Source organism: Oncorhynchus masou, chromosome 19, assembly GCF_036934945.1.
Source record: "Oncorhynchus masou masou isolate Uvic2021 chromosome 19, UVic_Omas_1.1, whole genome shotgun sequence".
NCBI classification, from domain to species: domain Eukaryota; kingdom Metazoa; phylum Chordata; class Actinopteri; order Salmoniformes; family Salmonidae; genus Oncorhynchus; species Oncorhynchus masou.
In genome coordinates this window covers 30,141,785-30,161,159 of record NC_088230.1, presented here as the reverse complement: position 1 = coordinate 30,161,159, position 19,375 = coordinate 30,141,785, and the positions used below count along the sequence as shown (strand labels likewise).

The 19,375-nt window shown below is 40.5% G+C and overlaps 2 protein-coding genes across 2 annotated transcripts in view; both read left to right on the top strand.

The window, feature by feature from the left end:
• Positions 1 to 1,864: 1,864 nt before the first annotated feature.
• rsph3 (radial spoke head 3) lies at positions 1,865 to 8,308 on the top strand. The gene is made up of 9 exons (XM_064925602.1): positions 1,865 to 2,136; positions 2,525 to 2,612; positions 2,707 to 2,848; positions 2,943 to 3,088; positions 3,509 to 3,712; positions 4,348 to 4,510; positions 4,994 to 5,080; positions 5,511 to 5,617; positions 6,826 to 8,308. Exons 1-8 carry the CDS (start codon positions 2,024 to 2,026, stop codon positions 5,585 to 5,587), a joined length of 1,020 nt encoding a protein of 339 aa, XP_064781674.1. The 5' UTR covers positions 1,865 to 2,023; the 3' UTR covers positions 5,588 to 5,617; positions 6,826 to 8,308.
• A 796-nt stretch (positions 8,309 to 9,104) lies between these two features.
• Positions 9,105 to 19,375, top strand: part of LOC135506137 (ezrin-like) — a 53,564-nt gene continuing 43,293 nt past the window's right edge. Inside the window, exons 1-3 of the mRNA XM_064925597.1 lie at positions 9,105 to 9,247; positions 10,363 to 10,471; positions 17,759 to 17,842. Of these exons, the coding sequence (XP_064781669.1) occupies positions 10,460 to 10,471; positions 17,759 to 17,842 (96 nt within the window). The 5' untranslated portion in view covers positions 9,105 to 9,247; positions 10,363 to 10,459. The remainder of the gene's footprint in view (positions 9,248 to 10,362; positions 10,472 to 17,758; positions 17,843 to 19,375) is intronic.

The window sequence follows — 19,375 nt, the reverse complement described above, 5'->3', positions numbered from 1 at the left end:
TTTTTTCCCTTCTCATTTTTCAAGCAATTGTCTTTAAGGAGTATGCGAGCACAGACGTTCCTTTGCCTAGCCAAGTTCTGCTAGGAGCAAGCCAAACCTGCATGCGGACACCTTTAGAGAACTGATTATGCTGTTTGTGGTTGACATGCACATTTTGTTACAGTTTCATATAGTTTTGCTAAGCCTTTTTTTAAAGCCATATAAGCAGAGCAAAATAAGAACATTTCAAATGTGGTTTCATTTCACTCATGCATGACTAGTGTTCTCTCTGTTTACAATGAGACCACAACTGCTTCCTGGTGTCAGTGAGAATTTTTTTTAAATGCTAAACAAAGTGTCAATTCAGGATACAGTATGCCATTTATGTACATACAGTGCCATCAGAAAGTTTTCACAGTCGTTGAATTTTTCCACATTTTGTTATATAGTGGGATCCAAATAGATTTAAACTTCTTCAGGATTGGTGGGTCACCTGCTGGACGGTTGGGCTAACGTAGGCTAATGCGATTAGCATGAGGTTGTAAGTAACAAGGATATCCCAGGACATAGACATATCTGATATTGGCAGAAAACTTAAATTCTTATTAATCTAACTGCACTGTCAAATTTACAATAACTAGTGAAATACCATGCTATTGTTTGAGGAGAGTGCACAGTTTTACACAATTTATTAATAAACAAATTAAGCACATCTGAGCAGTCTTCATACAACATTTTGAACAGAAATGGAATGGTTCATTGGAAGTCTAAAACTTTGTGCACATACACTTCTGCCATCTAGTGGTCAACATCTAAATTGCACTTGGGCTGGAATACATTATGGCCTTTCTCTTGCATTTCAAAGATGGTACACAAAAAAACGTTTTTTTTTCCTTCTTATTATCTTTTACCAGATGCAATGTGTTCTCCTACATTCCTTTCACATTTTCACAAACTTCAAAGTGTTTCCTTTCGAATAGTACCAAGAAAATGCATATCCTTGCTTCAGTGCCTGAGCATTTCGGCAGTTACAGTGCCTTGCGAAAATATTCGGCCCCCTTGAACTTTGCGACCTTTTGCCACATTTCAGGCTTCAAACATAAAGATATGAAACTGTATTTTTTTGTGAAGAATCAACAACAAGTGGGACACAATCATGAAGTGGAACGACATTTATTGGATATTTCAAACTTTTTTAACAAATCAAAAACTGAAAAATTGGGCGTGCAAAATTATTCAGCCCCCTTAAGTTAATACTTTGTTGCGCCACCTTTTGCTGCGATTACAGCTGTAAGTCGCTTGGGGTATGTCTCTATCAGTTTTGCACATCGAGAGACTGAAATTTCAAGTTCAGGAGAGCACAGGTGGACCTTTGTGCCTCCCTGGACAATGCACACTGCCCCCTGTGGTACTGCATGTCGGAGCCACCAGGGCCTCTTAAACCATCAAATAATGGGTAGTTCCAAATCCAACAAAACAGTAACGAAGAGCAGATGCATCCCATTACATTTACGCAACTACGGTACCACTTGAATAACATTTATAAAATAACAATGGTTGCTTTTTCTGTATATTAACTATATTGAAGCCACTTTATAATGAGCTTTTTCTCCTATATGCATTTTATTAGGCAATATTTGAATTAAAGTAAAGATTTTGTTTTTCCATACTGCACAGTGCATAGGATTATATTTATTATTGAACTGTACATAAGGGTCCATAAGAGTGGAGTGGAAGACCATCATATTAAAATGAAATTACTTGAGCTGAATATATGTCAGTCCTGCATAAAATGTAAATGCCTTGCTTTGCTCGCCCCCCCAACCAAAAAAACAAAACGACTCGCAGGCAACCGAGGAAGTGATGTAACAGCAAAGTTACACTTCCTGGAAATCGTTGCTATGACAAACGTCAACAACTAGATACTCTTCTTCACTTTCATTTAGCTACCAGTTTGAATGTTTTTATCAAATAATACGGTTTGATTTCATTAGAATAATTTTGGTAGTTAGAGATTAGTTAATTGCTAACTGTAAGTCAAAGAATGACATCCGTTTTACAGCCTCAAAAGGAGGCTCCAAACGGGACTTACACATTCGCCAGTCGCCCAAGACCTGTTCAAAACCGCACCAAATACAGAGAGCCCGCCGCGGAGCAGTAAGTTTGATAGACAACGACATATGCTGTCAGTAACTGATAGTTTAGCCAAAAGCTCACTTCAGCAGCGTAAACAACTAGACTTTTTGCATAATGAAATGGGTAGCTAGATTATTGCCAGTATAGCAGAGTTGGGGTCAGTTCCATTTCGATTCCTGTCAGTTGTTGTAGTGTATATTTTGCAGGGTCAGGCAGCTGAAATGGTGCTAGCAATTGTTCAGGTTTTCAATAAGTACGCTATCCAGTCTTGATTGATTAAAAAACAGGTGCAAAACCTGGTTCATTAATGGAACTGCATTAGTGCACGGCTGTGGATAAGTGTATGCTAATTCGTTTTTATCAAGATTGTACATAGAAAAAAAAGAGCACCTGTTTCCTTGTCATGCAGAAGTGATGGACAGAGCAATTATGGAAACATCATGTATGACCGACGTGTTGTCAGGGGAAACACATATGCCCAGCACATCCTACCAGTGGTGAGTTTCCAGCTCACCAAGTCAGATATTGAAAGTGATAACCACATTGATCAAAATGTTTCCATCACGTCTTGTATAATTATGTATTGGCCAGGCAGCTCAACCTGACCCTATTGAGGTCCAGAGACAGCAGGAGTCCAGAAGGAGATCGGTCGCTCGGAAGCGTGCCATGGAGCAGTTCAGGCCCAGGACTCCAGAGGCTCTGGAGGGAAGGAAGCACATAGATGTACAGACAGGTAAAACCTAAATCTATGGGTAAACAGAACCACATCTCAGCTGCCTACTGTCATTGTTGATTGATCGGACAACACAGAGGTTGGATTATTTTAGAGCTTTATCTTGAGGAGCTGAATGATCGCATAGAGGACACCAGCGTCGAGTGCCAGACCGATGCCTTCCTGGACAAACCGGCCACCCCCCTCTTCATTCCTGCCAAGTCCGGTAAAGATGTGGCCACACAGATAGAGGAGGGAGAGGTATTAAATTAAAATGTTTCCTCTTTTTCCATTGCTGTGCAATGAAAACAATTCAACATTTTGTGAAGGAGCTTCCTTCAAATGGATTGGCAACAGGTTGAAAACACGTTAGGCATATCTTTGTGTTTATTATGGATCCCCATACTCTTCCTGGGGTCCAAACAAGATTAAGGCGATTACATCGGAAAAAATATAAACGAAACAGTACATCATTCAACACATTATTACACCACTAGTCTACCACTACATATCTACAATACAAAATGTATAATATAACAATGTGTGTGTGGGTGTCTCTTCACAGTCCACATTGTTCTAAAAGGTGTAGTTTCATCTGTTGAAACAGTATATTTGAAAATGTATTCAACCCACTTTTTAACCCCTTTAATCCCTGCCCATGTCCCCTGCCTTGCCCTGCAGCTGTTTGACTTTGACATGGAGGTGCGCCCGGTGCTGGAGGTGCTGGTGGGGAAGACTGTGGAGCAGGCCCTGCTGGAGGTCATGGAGGAGGAGGAGCTGGCCAGCCTGCGGGCACAGCAGCGGGCCTTCGAGGAGCTCCGCAACGCCGAGCTGGTGGAGGTGCAGCGGCTAGAGGAGCAAGAGAGACGCCACCGTGAGGAGAAGGTACAGGAACAGGACCACCAGACATGGCTGCTGCCACACGGATACATGTAACCAATTCTCAGGCCAAAGATAAATGACTGGATAGATTAGTTTAAAAAAGTTAATGTCCATTACTCTCGATAGTGCAACAGAGGTGGTTTGTTAGGGTGCTGAGTGGTGGTCTGCTTGCCTGAGACCTGAAAATATTTGCTTCCTGAGTGAATGCCTAGGCTTTCACTAGGGAAACCAGTGCCAATTAATCAGCCTTCAGGGATTGACATTAAGGTCTGAACGGCAATCACCCATTGGGCAAGTCAGCAGTATTTTGGGGTTCCCCACAATTATGGTAACTTGCCAGAACATTTAAAGTAGCTATTTTTACCAACACACATGGGAGGAACCAGAAAGACCAGACTATTGGAATTCTTTGAATTTTGGTTGTTATCAGTCAAGTAAAATAAAACACCTGACGAATGGAGCAGCCTCAGAGCATGCTTAACTTGAGCGACTGCTCAGGGCACTTTCCCCAGGCAATAAGGCAACCCTCAATCCCTGACCTGGGTTTGATACCTGCTCAGGCACCATAGCATGAGGTTCCAGACAGACTGTTTGGAGGGAAACAGACCCATGACTTTCAATGTCTCTTCTCTGAACAGGAGCGTCGGATCACCCAGCAGCGAGAGGTGCTGAAGAAGGAGATGGAGACTGCGGACAAGATTGCGGCGCGAGCGTTTGCCCAGCACTACCTGGCCGACCTGCTCCCCTCGGTCTACACCACGCTGAGGGAACACGGCTACTTCTACGACCCTGTGGAGAGAGGTCAGTCTTCCCCCAGGGCCCTGCTGACTGTCCCTTGAACCTTTCCTCCAACAGTTACATAAGAGGTCGTGCTACATGAGATGTTCAATGCACAAGAGAGGACTGCCAAGACTGGTATTAGTTTGGTATTTTATTAGAATTCCCATTAGCTGTTGCGATGGCAGCAGCTGGTATTCCTCGGATCCACGTGAAGATCCATGGAAGAATCTCACTGCATAGTCCTTGCATCCTTGCTCCTTGCCTCCTGGAGGTGAAGGTCAGAGGGGAGGGACATCTGGCTTTCTCATCAAATGGGTTTTGAGGAGGCGAGGAGGGCGGACTCAAGGAGTATGCAATTGAGATTCTCCCTATGTATAGTTCGAGTACCAACATATTAAGTGTTTGGTTCTAAAGATACATGCATATATACAGTATTTAACATTCAATGTGGTTTTTTTTTGTGTTTTTTTTTGCGCGTGTGCTCTGGTCTTCTCTAATGTCCAGATATTGAGACTGGCTTCCTCCCGTGGCTGATGGCTCATGTCAGTAACACTTTGGAGAAGAGATACGTGGCAAGAGCAGTGTTGGACAGTAAGTGGATGAATGCACTTCTGAGATTTTTCAAATATCAATACTTTAAATCTTAGTATCTGTGCAGTTAACACATTCCCATAAGCCTTCCACAGAAGTGCATTTGCTGTGAGGCCCTCTTGAGATTTAACTGGTCATAAACATTGTTTTGGCTCCCTCTAGTGGCTATTATTTAATACTACAGAAGTAATTGTAATTTAGAGAACCACCCCCCTGGCATTTACAGTGCTGCAGTTCTGAACTCAAATATCCTACAAAGACTATTGATGCAACAGCAACCTATAAAATGCCATTTCAAAGACGCGTGTTATGCCTATGTGATATCTGTGTTCTGTCCACAAGGGGTACTAGAACCATGAGGGTTAAACCCACCAGGGTACTCCGACACAGACCAAAGAGTTATAGCATACCCTCTCCGTATTTGTTTTAGTGCTTATCCATGATGTCACCCAGAAGAGGCTGGAGCTGTTCCAGCAGATGCAGCCCCACGACCACTCCACCCAATGAGGGCCTGTACCACTATGGGGGGACATACAGGTAACATCAGCCAATTCGAAAGAACCAGCATTTGTTAATGGTATAAACAAATGAATAAACCCACTGCCTGTATGCTTCTTAAGGCTAGTTATTTGATATTGGAGCCAGAACCATTGATGCTGTGAGTGTGTTCGTTTGAATGAAAGAGACCCCATTCTGTCAGGCCTGAATCCAAAACCGTTATTCGGTAGTCCCCATAGGAGAACCCTTTTGGATTCCGTGTAGAACCCTCTGTCGAAAGGGTTCTATCTGGAACGAAAAGGATTCTTCAAATGGTTCTCCTCTGGGGACCGCTAAAGAACACTTTAAGCGTGTAGCTTGAAATCCATGCCTGCATAACTAAAGTTTTCATACAAATCTTTCATCCATGTTACACACAAGTCAGACTTAAAAGGCGCACTTAAGTCTGACTTTTGTCACACCTTAAGTGCGTCAGACTTAACATGCATGAATGATTTGTATGACAACTTGAGTTAGGCAGGCATGGATTTCAAGCTACACGCATAAAGGGTTCTTCGGCTGTCCCCAGAGGAGAACCCTTTGAAGAAACCTTTCTGGTTGCAGGTAGAATCCTTTTGGTTCCAGATAGAACCCTTTCAAATTATGATTCGTTCCTTAGAGAGATGTACTACATGTTCCTCATGCTGGCCTACACCACTTAACAGCTCCTCTCTTGAGTTACAATCAAAATCAGGATGGTAGAGTGACTGATAAAGCAGGTTGATGTTAATGTTTTTAACCACACATCTGTAAGAATAGAAGAGGCTTAGAGCACTGTTTTTACACCTGCCGACTCCTTGCTATTGCATATACAGTAAATAACCCATACTATTATAGCCGGTCTGGTCCCAGATCTGATTGTGCTGTCTAAAGCCACAGTGTTTAAAAATACAAATATTTGCATCAGCATGTTGTTAATCCAGCGGTCCTGGCTAAATGCAAAAATCCATCAAGATTACGTATAGGGCATTCCCCTCCATTCAGACACCTCTGTCTTTCCCCAAACAGAATCCAATCACATTATTGGTTGATATTCTGAACGAACACCAATTTGATTATTTTGAAGTGTTTAATCTAACCCAGGCAGCACAGCACCTTTAATCATATGTACTGTACGCAATGTAATCCATTACAAAGTTAATCTCTGCTGCTACTGTGTCCAGGAAGTTAACACAAGCCATGCTTTTTTTGGTCTGTTTTCTTTACAGGGAATGCATTTCAAATGAAAAGTTGACGAGCTGAATGGCAAAAGGAAAATCTCTACATATCTGTGCAACACAGTACATTAAATGATTATTAAAAAATGATTTGCTCTACTTATATTCATGATTTGAAAATATCGAACAACTGTCTACAATAAAGACTATAGATTTAACTCTTAGCATTTTCCACAAATTGCATTAGTCTCTGGTTTCATGGACAGTGCATTTATAGCCTATTAGTTTCCTGTCCTTACCCTTAGTGTTGTAGACAGAGTTTACTGACTTTTGATGTAATGTGTTGGAGGCTTGTATTTCAGTACCTTATAATCTGCAATTGGTGAATTGTCTTATTTTCCCTGCTGGTACAGTCATTTTCCCAAAATTGTATGTCTCTTGAAATTATACTGGTATTCAATCACTAAATTCCGGTTTACAAAAAGTCACATCCCTCAACAACAATCCTATAGTATTTGTGCCAGTGCCTTAACTTGAAAGTAATCTGCTAAACCAAAAATATTGCCTACTTGAAAATGGTTACCAAACATTAGCTCTTGCGGTCATACTATTATGCTATTTTTTTTTTTTTTTTTTTTTTACAAATAAGACATGCTGGAAAGTACAGTACATCTGTGTTTCAGGACACATGTATACGATCCTTGTTGTTTATAAATAGATTGTAAACTATTTCCTCTTTACAAGTGGCTGTTTCGGTCCAATATAATGCATGCGTTGTGACCTATAGCACGCATTTTAGTGCACGCACTTCAGAGTTTATCTCTGATATATACCGTTCTATTTTAATCCTACTCAACTATTGGTCCGTTTCCATTTATGAAACCTCCCCAACCCGTTCACAGCGTTTCCTAGGTTGAGTTTTAGAGGGTGTGCTTCTGACGCGCACTATTACTCAACTACACAAATAGAAACACAATAATGGTAATCCAAAAAAATATACACGTGCATCTAATATCGCTGTTTGTTTATGACGCCATAGTTATTTTGTTAGAATGAATATGTGGTATTAAATTACCACTTCCCATAATAGACTTAATCTACAGTAGGCCTATTTTATGTAGCAACAGCAATTCGTAAAATTCTCAGATTATGGGGTGTTTTTATAAAGGACTTTTAAATGTAATTTTGCACTTTTTTTGTAGTTGTATGCCAAAACCCTAAACCCAATGAATCATGTTAAAGCTACTCTGATAATAAACTTATGGCACATAATGCTCTCATCTGAATACTCTTATGATGTGGCCTCTTGGTTATCTCAAGGTCTTCCCTTCTGTATAATGACACAACTATTCCATCTGGTCTGTTTTATCCTCAAGGTCATGGAGTGAAGCCATTGCATTGGTGAAATAAATATGCTGTTTAGTGCCTGTCTTTTTATAATTAGCCAAATATAACAGGCTAATTGTATAATTGTTTGCTAGATCTAGTCAACAATGAGCAGTATGTACTATTAATAAAATTTGCTTTCACTGTAGCCAAAGTTATATTCTGCCTGGTTGATATAGCGAGACTCAGATTATAAATGATTATACTGTTCTGCCTGCGGCTATAGAATCCTGACCTGTTCACCGGACGTGCTACCTGTCCCAGACCTATTATTTGACCATGCTGGTCATTTATGAACATTTGAACATCTTGGCCATGTTCTGTTATAATCTCCACCCGGCATAGCCAGAAGAGGACTGGCCACCCCTCATAGCCTGGTTCCTCTCCAGGTTTCTTCCTAGGTTTGGCCTTTCTAGGGAGTTTTTCCTAGCCAACGTGCTTCAACACCTGCATTGCTGGCTGTTTGGGGTTTTAGGCTGGGTTTCTGTACAGCACTTTGAGATATCAGCTGATGTACGAAGGGCTATATAAATACATTTGATTTGATTTGATATAAATGCAGGCCTACTGAGTGGTTTCAACGGTGATAAAGGACATACTGTAGGTGCCCCATAAAGGGTTGTCAGGGTACCAGAAACAATGTGCCCATAAAGAGTTATTGACCACAGAATCGGGTGCCACATTGAATCACTGATTCTTCAATGGTCAACATTTTGCTATGATAATTTTAAAGCTTATCACAAATTAGGTTACTAATTTTAAAATGTTTCTCCATAATAAACATACCATTTTAATCCTACAGTAGATCATTTGTAGGGTTTTGCCCTTATTTTTATTTTTCTACAAGCTTGCTTGAGTTCAAACAGTTTTCAGTATAAACTACGTGTCATTAATGGGAGTCGCTGTTGTACGAATGACGGTTCCCTCTTGCCTGGCACCGGTGACAAACAGGAACTCATGCAAGCAGGCGGCAATAGTCGGAGCGCTGAAGTAGCGGAGGGTCAGCCATATTGCCGCGCTGTTAGTTCTGCAGAGGAGTGTCCGAGGCTGCCCTGCGGTAGAACCATCTTAAATCACACCTGCTCTGGTAAGCCATTGTACCTATTAATGAATAGGCGATCGAATATTTATGTGAACGTGAGACTGTTGAACAGAATAGGGATGCTCACTACTTTGTTTCCGCACTTGTTGCACCACTTCTGCCGCCGCTTCCCACAAAGGGGAGTAAATATAACAACAGGTGTCTGGGATAATTGTTGTGGCTTGGTAAAATGCTAGAAATGGAAGAGTATGTAGCTTGCAAATGTAAAAATGTATCCATGATGCAACGGCTATTTTATTCGAATGTTTGCTCCAAAATGCACAATTAAAGCCAATTCGAGGCGGTCAAATAATTATCTTGGTTAATAATATTATGACATTTGACAACAAAGAAGATTCACTGATTAGCCTAGTAGCCTATGCTAGGCAACTACAGATTTAGGTTGGTAACGTTAGGTGGACTCAACTTGTTTCCTTTGTAGGTCTGTCTACTTTTACACACGTCGTGTAACCTAATAGGTTTTGTTATTTTTTAAATTGCCTAAACAGTGTTGGCCTAATCTGTATTTTCTTCAGAAGTTAATGAAGCTCGTGGCTATTTAGTGATCCCAACTGCCCTGTTAAAGGATATAGACAAGGTGTTACATTGTAACCGACGGCAGACCCTAAGCGCAACAGTATATTTGATACGCAACAGTATATTTGATGTCCCTGTGATGGATAGGCTACTTTGTATTGGCTTCACATCACCCAGTAGTAGCCAATATGAATTGATTCTGAAGGAAAATGTATCTGCAGTACACCGTGTATCACATACTGTAGGCTACATCGAACGTCCCCTCATAATTTTATTCGAGCAAGGATCACACCTAGATACCACAATAGTGGTGCTGAAGTAAGATGTTTACCTATAAGGGTGGAGACTCCTAATTTATTTCGGTGTTAAAGCTCGACTCTCCTTTTTGTGGCTGTTATGGGTGAGGCTCGTTTAATCTGAATTTCCATAGACTATTTATAAAAAAATGATTCATACGGCTGTACGAGGGCTGCGTCAACCAATCTCTATTTCGCACCAGCGTTTAAAGAAGGAAGGGTAGTCCCGTCTGACTGGTTATCACCGGAGTGGCTGAAACGCGTTTATCCTCTTTCGCTCTCTGACAGGAAGGCACTGACTGTGGAGACGTCATTTAGTAGACTATCCGAAGTATTTGGAAACCAACTTCACAGCTGCGCGCACGGACCAGGAAAAGGACACAAAATGCCTAAAGCTGTAAGTATTGCAGTGATTTTATATATTTCAAATATATTAAGGTCGTGAGAGTTCTACTGAGTTGTCTAAACATATGCTTGGTAACTAAAGAGGTTACGTTGGCAGTCCTGAGTCGAGATCCAAGTAGCCCAGGCAGGCAAGAGACACGATGTCTGCTCATGATAAGAGGAGGTACTATAAGCTATTTGTGCTGTAATGACTATCTTACACCAAATATATATTATTTTTCTATGGTTTAATTTGAAGTTTCACTTGTAGATGAAAATACAAACATCCTCACTTATATCAATACATTCTCTTGAAGATGAGAATAAGAAGTTGGCCTCTTGTAAGTGGTCACACTGTCTGAATATATGTGCTTCCTCACATGAAGTTTAGTCATTTTCATTAGTCTTACACTCAGAACCTCTTTATTTGACTTAATGTAATATCCTAGCTGAGGCCTACCTGGGTTTAAAGCTGGTCATTTTTTTGGTGACATTTGTCTTTGACAGCACTTCCCCCAAAAAACTATGGACTTTCATTAGCCCCCCCAGTCTCTCATCCGAGACAGTAGAAGACTAGGAGTCATAAAGTGTTAAGAGCGTCACTGGAAAGTGACATAATTGTGGTGCTGGCTACATGACACAGTAGCACTCTCTGGTACTCCACATTTAGGCACACAACTTGAAAACCTGCCCTTTTTGGTAATATAATGGCAGGCCGTTTTATTTTTTCTCCACGATATCAATGATGAGGCATAAGCATTGATTTACTGCCACTTACTGGTTTCTCTATATACCGTGAGTTAAGGAAGACATTAAATATTGCCAATGTTTTTTTGATGATCTTGCTCCTATTTATAGCATAGGTTGGTCAACATTTTTTGTTAGGCTGTGGCTGCTACGCTCACTACTGACTAGAAGGGCTTTCTATAACACAAACTGAGTTTCACTGACATGATGATCAGCCCATATTGAGATTCAGTATCGTGAGTTGTGATGCAATACTATCAACCATTTAAGCCAAAATCCTATTTACTGTGAAAAACACATCAAACCTGGTAGAATATATCTATCATATAGAGAAATACAACTAGAGTAGATTTCATTGGTTTAGAAGAGAAAGTAATCTGACAAGAGAAAGTTGAGATTTGAGCAGCTGAGATTGAGATCCTGGTTTGGTGTTCTCTCTCTCAATTTACACTTGTCAGAATGACACATGTTCAGCAGGATGACCTTTAATAGGATACATCTTGTCCTGGAGGCAGAGCCAAGTGATTTCCACTAGATGGGCCAGCTGCAAAGTCAAAATTGGCTATATATCGTAAGAATTCACAAAAACAAAAATGTGCTTAAATTTGTCTTAAATTAAGGTTAGGCATAAGGTAAACAGTGCGGTAAAGATTAGGGTTAGATTTCAGATTGTAATACTTTGTGGCTATGCCAGCTATTGACTATCCTGCAGAGCTGCCTCCAGTACATGAGTCATCCCAATGAATGCCAACCTGCACATTGTCATCAAGTGAATCATGTTCCCTCCTTGGCTCTCCCTGAATCCTGTTTCACGGCCCCTTGAACATCCATTTGACAGTCACACACACACACACACACACACACACACACACACACACACACACACACACACACACACACACACACACACACACACACAGATGTGGGTGTTTCCTTCTCTTGTCTGAAACCCATTGTTAATAATTTGTTCTCGTGTATAATTGATAACTCAATAATATGACGATGCCTGCTGTTACGCCCTCTGGACATGTCACTCCGAAGAGTCATCATGTTGGCACTTATCACATCATTATATATTTAGACATCATTATATAGTATTTAGTTGTTAACAAAAGTTAATACACTATGTTCAGTCAACAAGTTGGCCAAGCTGAGGTGCTCCAGTCTGCAAAACTAACACTAACACTATTAGAGGTTTCAGTCCTAAATACCTTATTGAAAGGGACGCAGCAGGGGTGTATTCTAACCCCACTCCAGTCTCCATGGGACCTTCAGCTGGTCAGCAGGTAGGACCCAGCCCAGTGGGAGTTTATGGCTATATGGTTCTGTGGGGCATTGCAGACATGTTCCCATGACAACCCCACATTGCAACAGACTCCTTTAAAGCCACACCGTTGTTAAATATTGAATGGGAATGCAGCATGTAGCCCATTCTGTTGAGCCACTGTGGTGAGATGAAGATCACCATCGGTCAACCAACTCATTAACCAGTGAAGGGTGTTGCATACTAGACTAGAGGTTCTCAAATGGTTTTGCCTCGGGACCCAGAATGAACCAGGTTGTCTCAGTCGTGACCCAATATTCATATCTTTAAGGCCGAAATGCAATCTGGAAAACTAGTTTTAATGCTATATTGGCTGTAAATGTAGCAATTACATTACACAAGTGAACAACATTCCTAACTTTTTCATTGTCAATAATTTCATATTGATCATATTCTTGATGAAGAATGTTGGCAAGCTCACGTTTGAAACCACAAAATCTGCTAATTGGCACAGGGTAGCGGCAGGGTAGCCTAGTGGTTAGAGCGTTGGACTAGTAATCGAAAGTTTGCAAGTTTGAATCCCCGAGCTGACAAGGTACATATCTGTCATTCTGCCCCTGAACAGGCAGTTAACCCACTGTTCCTAGGCCGTCATTGAAAGTAAGAATTTGTTCTTAACTGACTTGCCTAGTAAAATTAAATTAAATATTGAAAATATATTTATTAAAGCTTTTTTCTTTCTTTCAAAGAATACATTTCTACACACTTTCTACCTGGTATGTTGTTTAAATTCAGACTGCAGTATTTTTTTCACCCCCCAAAAATGTATTATATTTAAAGAAATATATTTATATATTTTTTTACTTAGACACCTGCGATCCACTCAACCTCAATTTGGTTACGACTAGAGATGTAATGATTCACAGATACACATCGGTCCCCGGTTCAAATGTTTAATAAGATGTGAGTGCATCGGTCCGCGGGACCCCAAAAGATCCAAATGTAGCATGCATCGGTCAGAAAATGTATTCAATCGGAGTTGACTTTTTTTGTATTTTTTTGTATTATTTTCTTTATACCTTCCGAAATTACCTCATCTTTAGTGACAACCGCATCCTCGCCTTCAGTGCCGAACTTAGCATGTAATTGTGTTGACAGTCATTGATCTACAAGTCATTTTGCATTCCCAACAACCCTAGACACTATCAGTAGCATAGTCAAACTGTGTGCTATGCAGCTTTGCGCAATGACCAACTAGAGCTATTCTGTTCGGTTTCTGTTAGATTATAAAAATAATCATCTCTGTTTTCTATTATTTTAAACATTAACTGCAATATGCATTATGTGGGTTGAATGCTGTTACACAGAATACAACTATTAATAAAAGTCCCATGATGGTAGTGACGGCCCATTACACTTATTAACCATCATTTATTCACATGACTTTAATCAAATATTTCAGTTGTTGTGTATATTACATTTGTTTTATTTGATGACTTTATTTCGTTCCAAGTCATCATCTCATCTATATAGAGGGGCTGCCTATGCAGCCTGACAAAATCACTATTTTAGTAGTCTGGATTTGGTTTATCTCTAGATAAACTGTGCGATGTGCGCACTGAGCTCACAAAAAAAAAACCCACATGAAATGGAATCCATATTATTGAACCAATGTTGGTCAATTAGTTGTTTAAAAAACTGAAAATAACCAACATTTGGGTTAATCGCTCAGCACTAGTGATCTGGCACACCTGCGCATCACCTTCAGCATTCAAATGTTTGTAAAATGGCTTGCGCTTTCTAATTTTGGTAGTTTTGCTTGAATCAATCAGTATTATGGTAATTTTTGGATATACAGGGTAAAGTTGATAATTTCATAACGAGGACAGTAATCACTTTTGCTACACGCACTGCATGGTAGAAGCAACTCACTCCGAGTCTGTCAACACATCCAAACAGTCTAAACTATTCGATTGAGATGAGACGGGGGCGATTTTAAAAGATAAATATAGAGCCAGTAATGTATCAAACACGTTTAATCTGCAGTTGGTGATGGGGATTTCAGATTGAAAGTGTGGGGGGGACTCCCCCCATTGAATTGTTCTTTCTATGGAATAATTGTCTACTGCCATCGTGGTGGTAGATGCTCAGTTTCCCTTATGGCTCAGCTCAGGTGCCTACATACACCATAGACATATACATCATTTACAGGCCCCTTTCCTGTGACTGACACACAGACACACAGACACACAGACAGTTCAGAGAGGCCCATAATTTAGAATGGAAAATGAATGTGTTTATGCAACAAGTGTTATTGTATCGCATTGAGTCAAATCACATTTGGTTTGTTGATTAATATACAAAGGATCATTTCGAGTCAGTTGGAATGTTTGCTGTCATAAGCATACGTGTACTTCTCTTATGGTTTCAGAATAATAATTATAGTCATTCTCACCAGAGTTGCACTTTCTGGAAATGTAGGTCTTTACCCAGTGTATTTTTATCATTAATGTCATGTTTTCTGGTAATGTTCTGACTGAATGGCTTCAGTGACTTACCGTTAGTCGAATTGCATGAGATCAGATGTCACTCACCCACTGGTTTTGTGTGTGTGGCGGTGCCCACTCACTTGTTCCTCTCTCTGTTGGTCTGGGTGTGTTGACTTAGGGTGCCCCGAGTTAGTCACTACTCTAGGTATATTAAACAACGATGTGGAGGGATAACGTTGTGCACATTTCCTGTCCTTTTCCTCCACTTAGCTGATCCGGAGTCAGTTTAACTGTGTCGTCACAGGGAAAAGACCTGTCTGTCTCCCTCACACAGCTGATCTGGAGTCAGTTTGACTGTGTGCAATCTGGGACCTAAGGTCTGTTTAGAAGGCATAGTGGTATAGGAGAGGAACCACTGGGGAGGCCCAGCTGAAAGGGGATCTTTGTGTTGCTGTTTAATGGAGTTTTCTTCTCTCTCTTTTTTTTACCTCTGTTTTGGATGCTGCTTCCCACAGTGTGAGCTAGGAGCCCCTCACCTCCAGGTTTAGTGATGATACTGTCAGTCTCTGGTTGTGTTCAATAGAGAGAAAGCATTTTGAATTGGAGTCAAACAAGTAGGTACTTGCTAAATTTGTCCAATAACACATATTTTCATTTTTCTGTTGGAAAATGTTTTGCTACTTCGGTGTGCCATGCTGAATTCCTGTTGAACTACCCCCAGACTGACCCAGTCACAGCTGACCACAACATTCAATATGTCCATTATGAGGCTTTTCCAATGCAAAAAAATAAACAACCTTTCATGCTACCTTACCTACCTGTACCTTTTCATCTACCTTACCTACATTACTTTTTATCTATCCATCTATCCATCTATCCATCTATCCTTACCTTACCTTACCTTACCTTACCTTATTTTACCTTATTTTACCTTATTTTACCTTATTTTACCTTATTTTACCTTATTTTACCTTTAATCTATTTTACCTACCTTACCTTTAATCTATTTTACCTACCTTACCTTTAATCTATTTTACCTACCTTACCTTTAATCTATTTTACCTACCTTACCTTTAATCTATTTTACCTACCTTACCTTGCCTTACCTTACCTTTAATCTATTTTACCTACCTTACCTTGCCTTACCTTACCTTTAATCTATTTTACCTACCTTACCTTGCCTTACCTTACCTTTAATCTATTTTACCTACCTTACCTTGCCTACCTTTTATTTACATTTCTACCTTACCTGAACTTACCTACCTTACATTTTCATCTACCTTACCTTACCTTTTATCTACATTACCTGCCTTTCATCTACATTACCTACCTTTTATCTACATTACCTACCTTACCTTTTATCTACATTACCTACCTTACCTTTTATCTACCGTAGTTGAATGTGCTGACTGTAAGTCACTCTGGATAAGAGCATCTGCTAAATGACCTAAATGTAAATGTAGATGCAATTTTCTCTCGTAGTCCATACACATTCACTTTGTTCTGAAAGGGTTGAATTGTTCTTCTATGGAATAATTGTCTACTGCCATCGTCACGTCAGTTATTCTATGTAGGCTCAGTATGTAGCCTACGAGGCAGCTAGGGAGCACGGCTTTGAGTCAACAGTCAGTCAGCCCAGGGCCCAGCCCAGCAGACGTCCCGTTTGGCCGTTTCCATTAGGCACCATTGAGTTTGCTCACTACAGAGCCTCAATGTCATTCACAATGGCCAGGAGATGACAGATTACACCAAAGGCTCTGCTAACAGCAGGCTTCCGCTCCCTCATCTCTAAGTCCACACACTTCTTTATAGGGTTGTCAGTCAGTGCTAACCAATAACCTGGTTAAATACTGTACTGTAGAACCGAATCATAACTGAAACAACATCTGACCTAGAAGAGAGAGTTGAAGGACTGGTGTGTGTTAGAGAGCTCACAATGCTGACATTGTAATGAATATGATGTATTTTAGCAGGACTTTAGTCACTGAAGTCGTGATATCCTATCACGGGTCTCTATTGTGAAAGCCTTACACAGTTGATGTCATGTCTCATTCATGGAAATCGGGAAGATCCTCTCATTGCAACTCAAAAGGCTGTTTTTTTCCCCTACGTTTTTCTCCGTATTTTCAACGTTTTAGTTGTTTGAATCATTTTATTACCTCAGTGGACCTCCGTAAGCAGACCAAAACTAGGACTGTTTGTGCAGCATAGGTCAGCCTTATCAATCATTAACCGAAGAATGGAAACGCATGCCTTTTCTCTCAAAACTGCAGTGAATGGACATAGCCTGTATTGACAAACTTCCCTGCCCACCCACGCTATCCTGATAGGCTGGTCTGTGTCTAGGGGTTATGACACTATCGCCCTCACCACCTATGGCTATCTCCGACAGGGGCCCCTCTGAAGTCAACCATGTGCCTTTACTGTAACTAGCTAACTGCAGCTGGTAGCTACAAAAGGCTGACGTGCTTCACAACCACACACAATTTACTTTATAGTCAAACAGAGAAGTTTACCAGACTAGCTTAGTATGAAATCTGAAACGAGAGCTCAGGAGTAAATATTTGAGGTAAAACACATCGTGATTTTCCCACTCAGTTCCCTCTGATCAGTCTTTCTGTCTGTTACAAAGCATAGATAAACAAACACATGCTCTGTTGTGTTTATTCTGTCTTTACATACAGTATCATCCCCTTTGAAGTACACGTCTGTGTGACATGCAGATTGCTCCTCAGCTGCTCTGTAAGTAGTCATGTTTTTGTGTTACTAATGTCTTTCTGTCATGTCTCTCCCTCCACAGGTCAATGTTCGTGTCACCACCATGGACGCTGAGCTGGAGTTTGCCGTCCAGCCCAGCACCACTGGTAAACAGCTCTTTGACCAGGTCAGTGTTTACAGTATCCTTCTTGCTGTTATATTCATAGGGTCGGTCCTGTTATTACCAGCAACAACAGAGCACCTAGAGTATTTACAAGACATTTTTGCAGACATTTTTTATTAAATATATTTTGAAGCCATCCTCTCGTGTGTGTGTGTGTGTGTGTGTGTGTGTGTGTGTGCGCGCGCTTATCAGTTACCCTGCTCTAGTGACCCAGCCCCAAGCCCACTCCCCCACCTCTCCATACCTCCAGGCCTGTCCTGTACCCACTCACAGCCATTGATATGTTATCTAAGGCAGGGTTTCAAGAGATTTGAACTGGAATTGTTCTTATCAGACCCTCTCTCCTCACGTACTCTAGCAACCATTTCCCGAAAGGGGTGTTGTGCTTAGAGCCAAGAGGCTACTGAAACTGATTACCGGTAGTGTTAGAAGAGAGAGCATGATAAAAGCCTTTTCCTTTTTAGCAGATTACAATATATATAACAATCTAGATGTAAAATTGACATTATTTATGGAAGTGAATAGAGGTCGACCGATTATTCGGAATGGCCGATTTAATTAGGGCCGATTTCAAGTTTTCATAAAAACGGTAATCGGCATTTTTGGACACCGATCATGGCCGATTGATTACATTACACTCCACGAGGAGACTGCGTGGCAGGCTGACTACCTGTTATGCGAGTGCAGCAAGGAGCCAAGGTAAGGTGCTAGCTAGCATTAAACATATCTTATAAAAACAATCAGTCTTAACATAATTACTAGTTAACCTCTCTAGGATAGGAGACGCTTGCGTCCCACTTGGCCAAAAGCCAGGGAAAATGCAGCGCGGCAAATTCAAATAAAATGATATAAAAATCAAACTTTCATTAAATCACACATGTAAGATACTAAATTAAAGCTACACTCATTGTGAATCCAGCCAACATGTCAGATTTTAAAAAGGCTTTTCGCCGAAAGAATAAGAAGCCATTATCTGATGATAGCACAACAGTAAACAAAGAGTAGCATATTTCAACCCTGCAGGCACTACACAAAACCCAGAAATAAAATATTTAACATGCCTTACCTTTGACGAGCTTCTTTTGTTGGCACTCCAATATATCCATAAACATCACAATTGGTCCTTTTGTTCTATTAATTCCATCCATATATATCCAAAATGTCAATTTATTTGGCGCGTTTGATCCAGAAAAAAACAGCTTCCAATTTGCGCAACGTCACTACAAAATATCTCAAAAGTTGCCTGTAAACTTTGCCAAAACATTTCAAACTACTTTTGTAATACAACTTTAGGTATTTTTAAACGTTAATAATCGATCAAATTGAAGACGGGTTTATCTGTGTTCAATACAGGAAGATAACAAACCAACGCTACTTTTAAAGTCTTGCGCAACTCTCAACAGTGTCACCCAGTTCCTAGATGGCCATACTTCTTCATTGCACAAAGGAATAACCTCAACCAAATTCCAAAGACTGGTGACATCCAGTAGAAGCGGTATGAGTAGCAGGAAGTTGAAATTGGGCACGCTATTTATC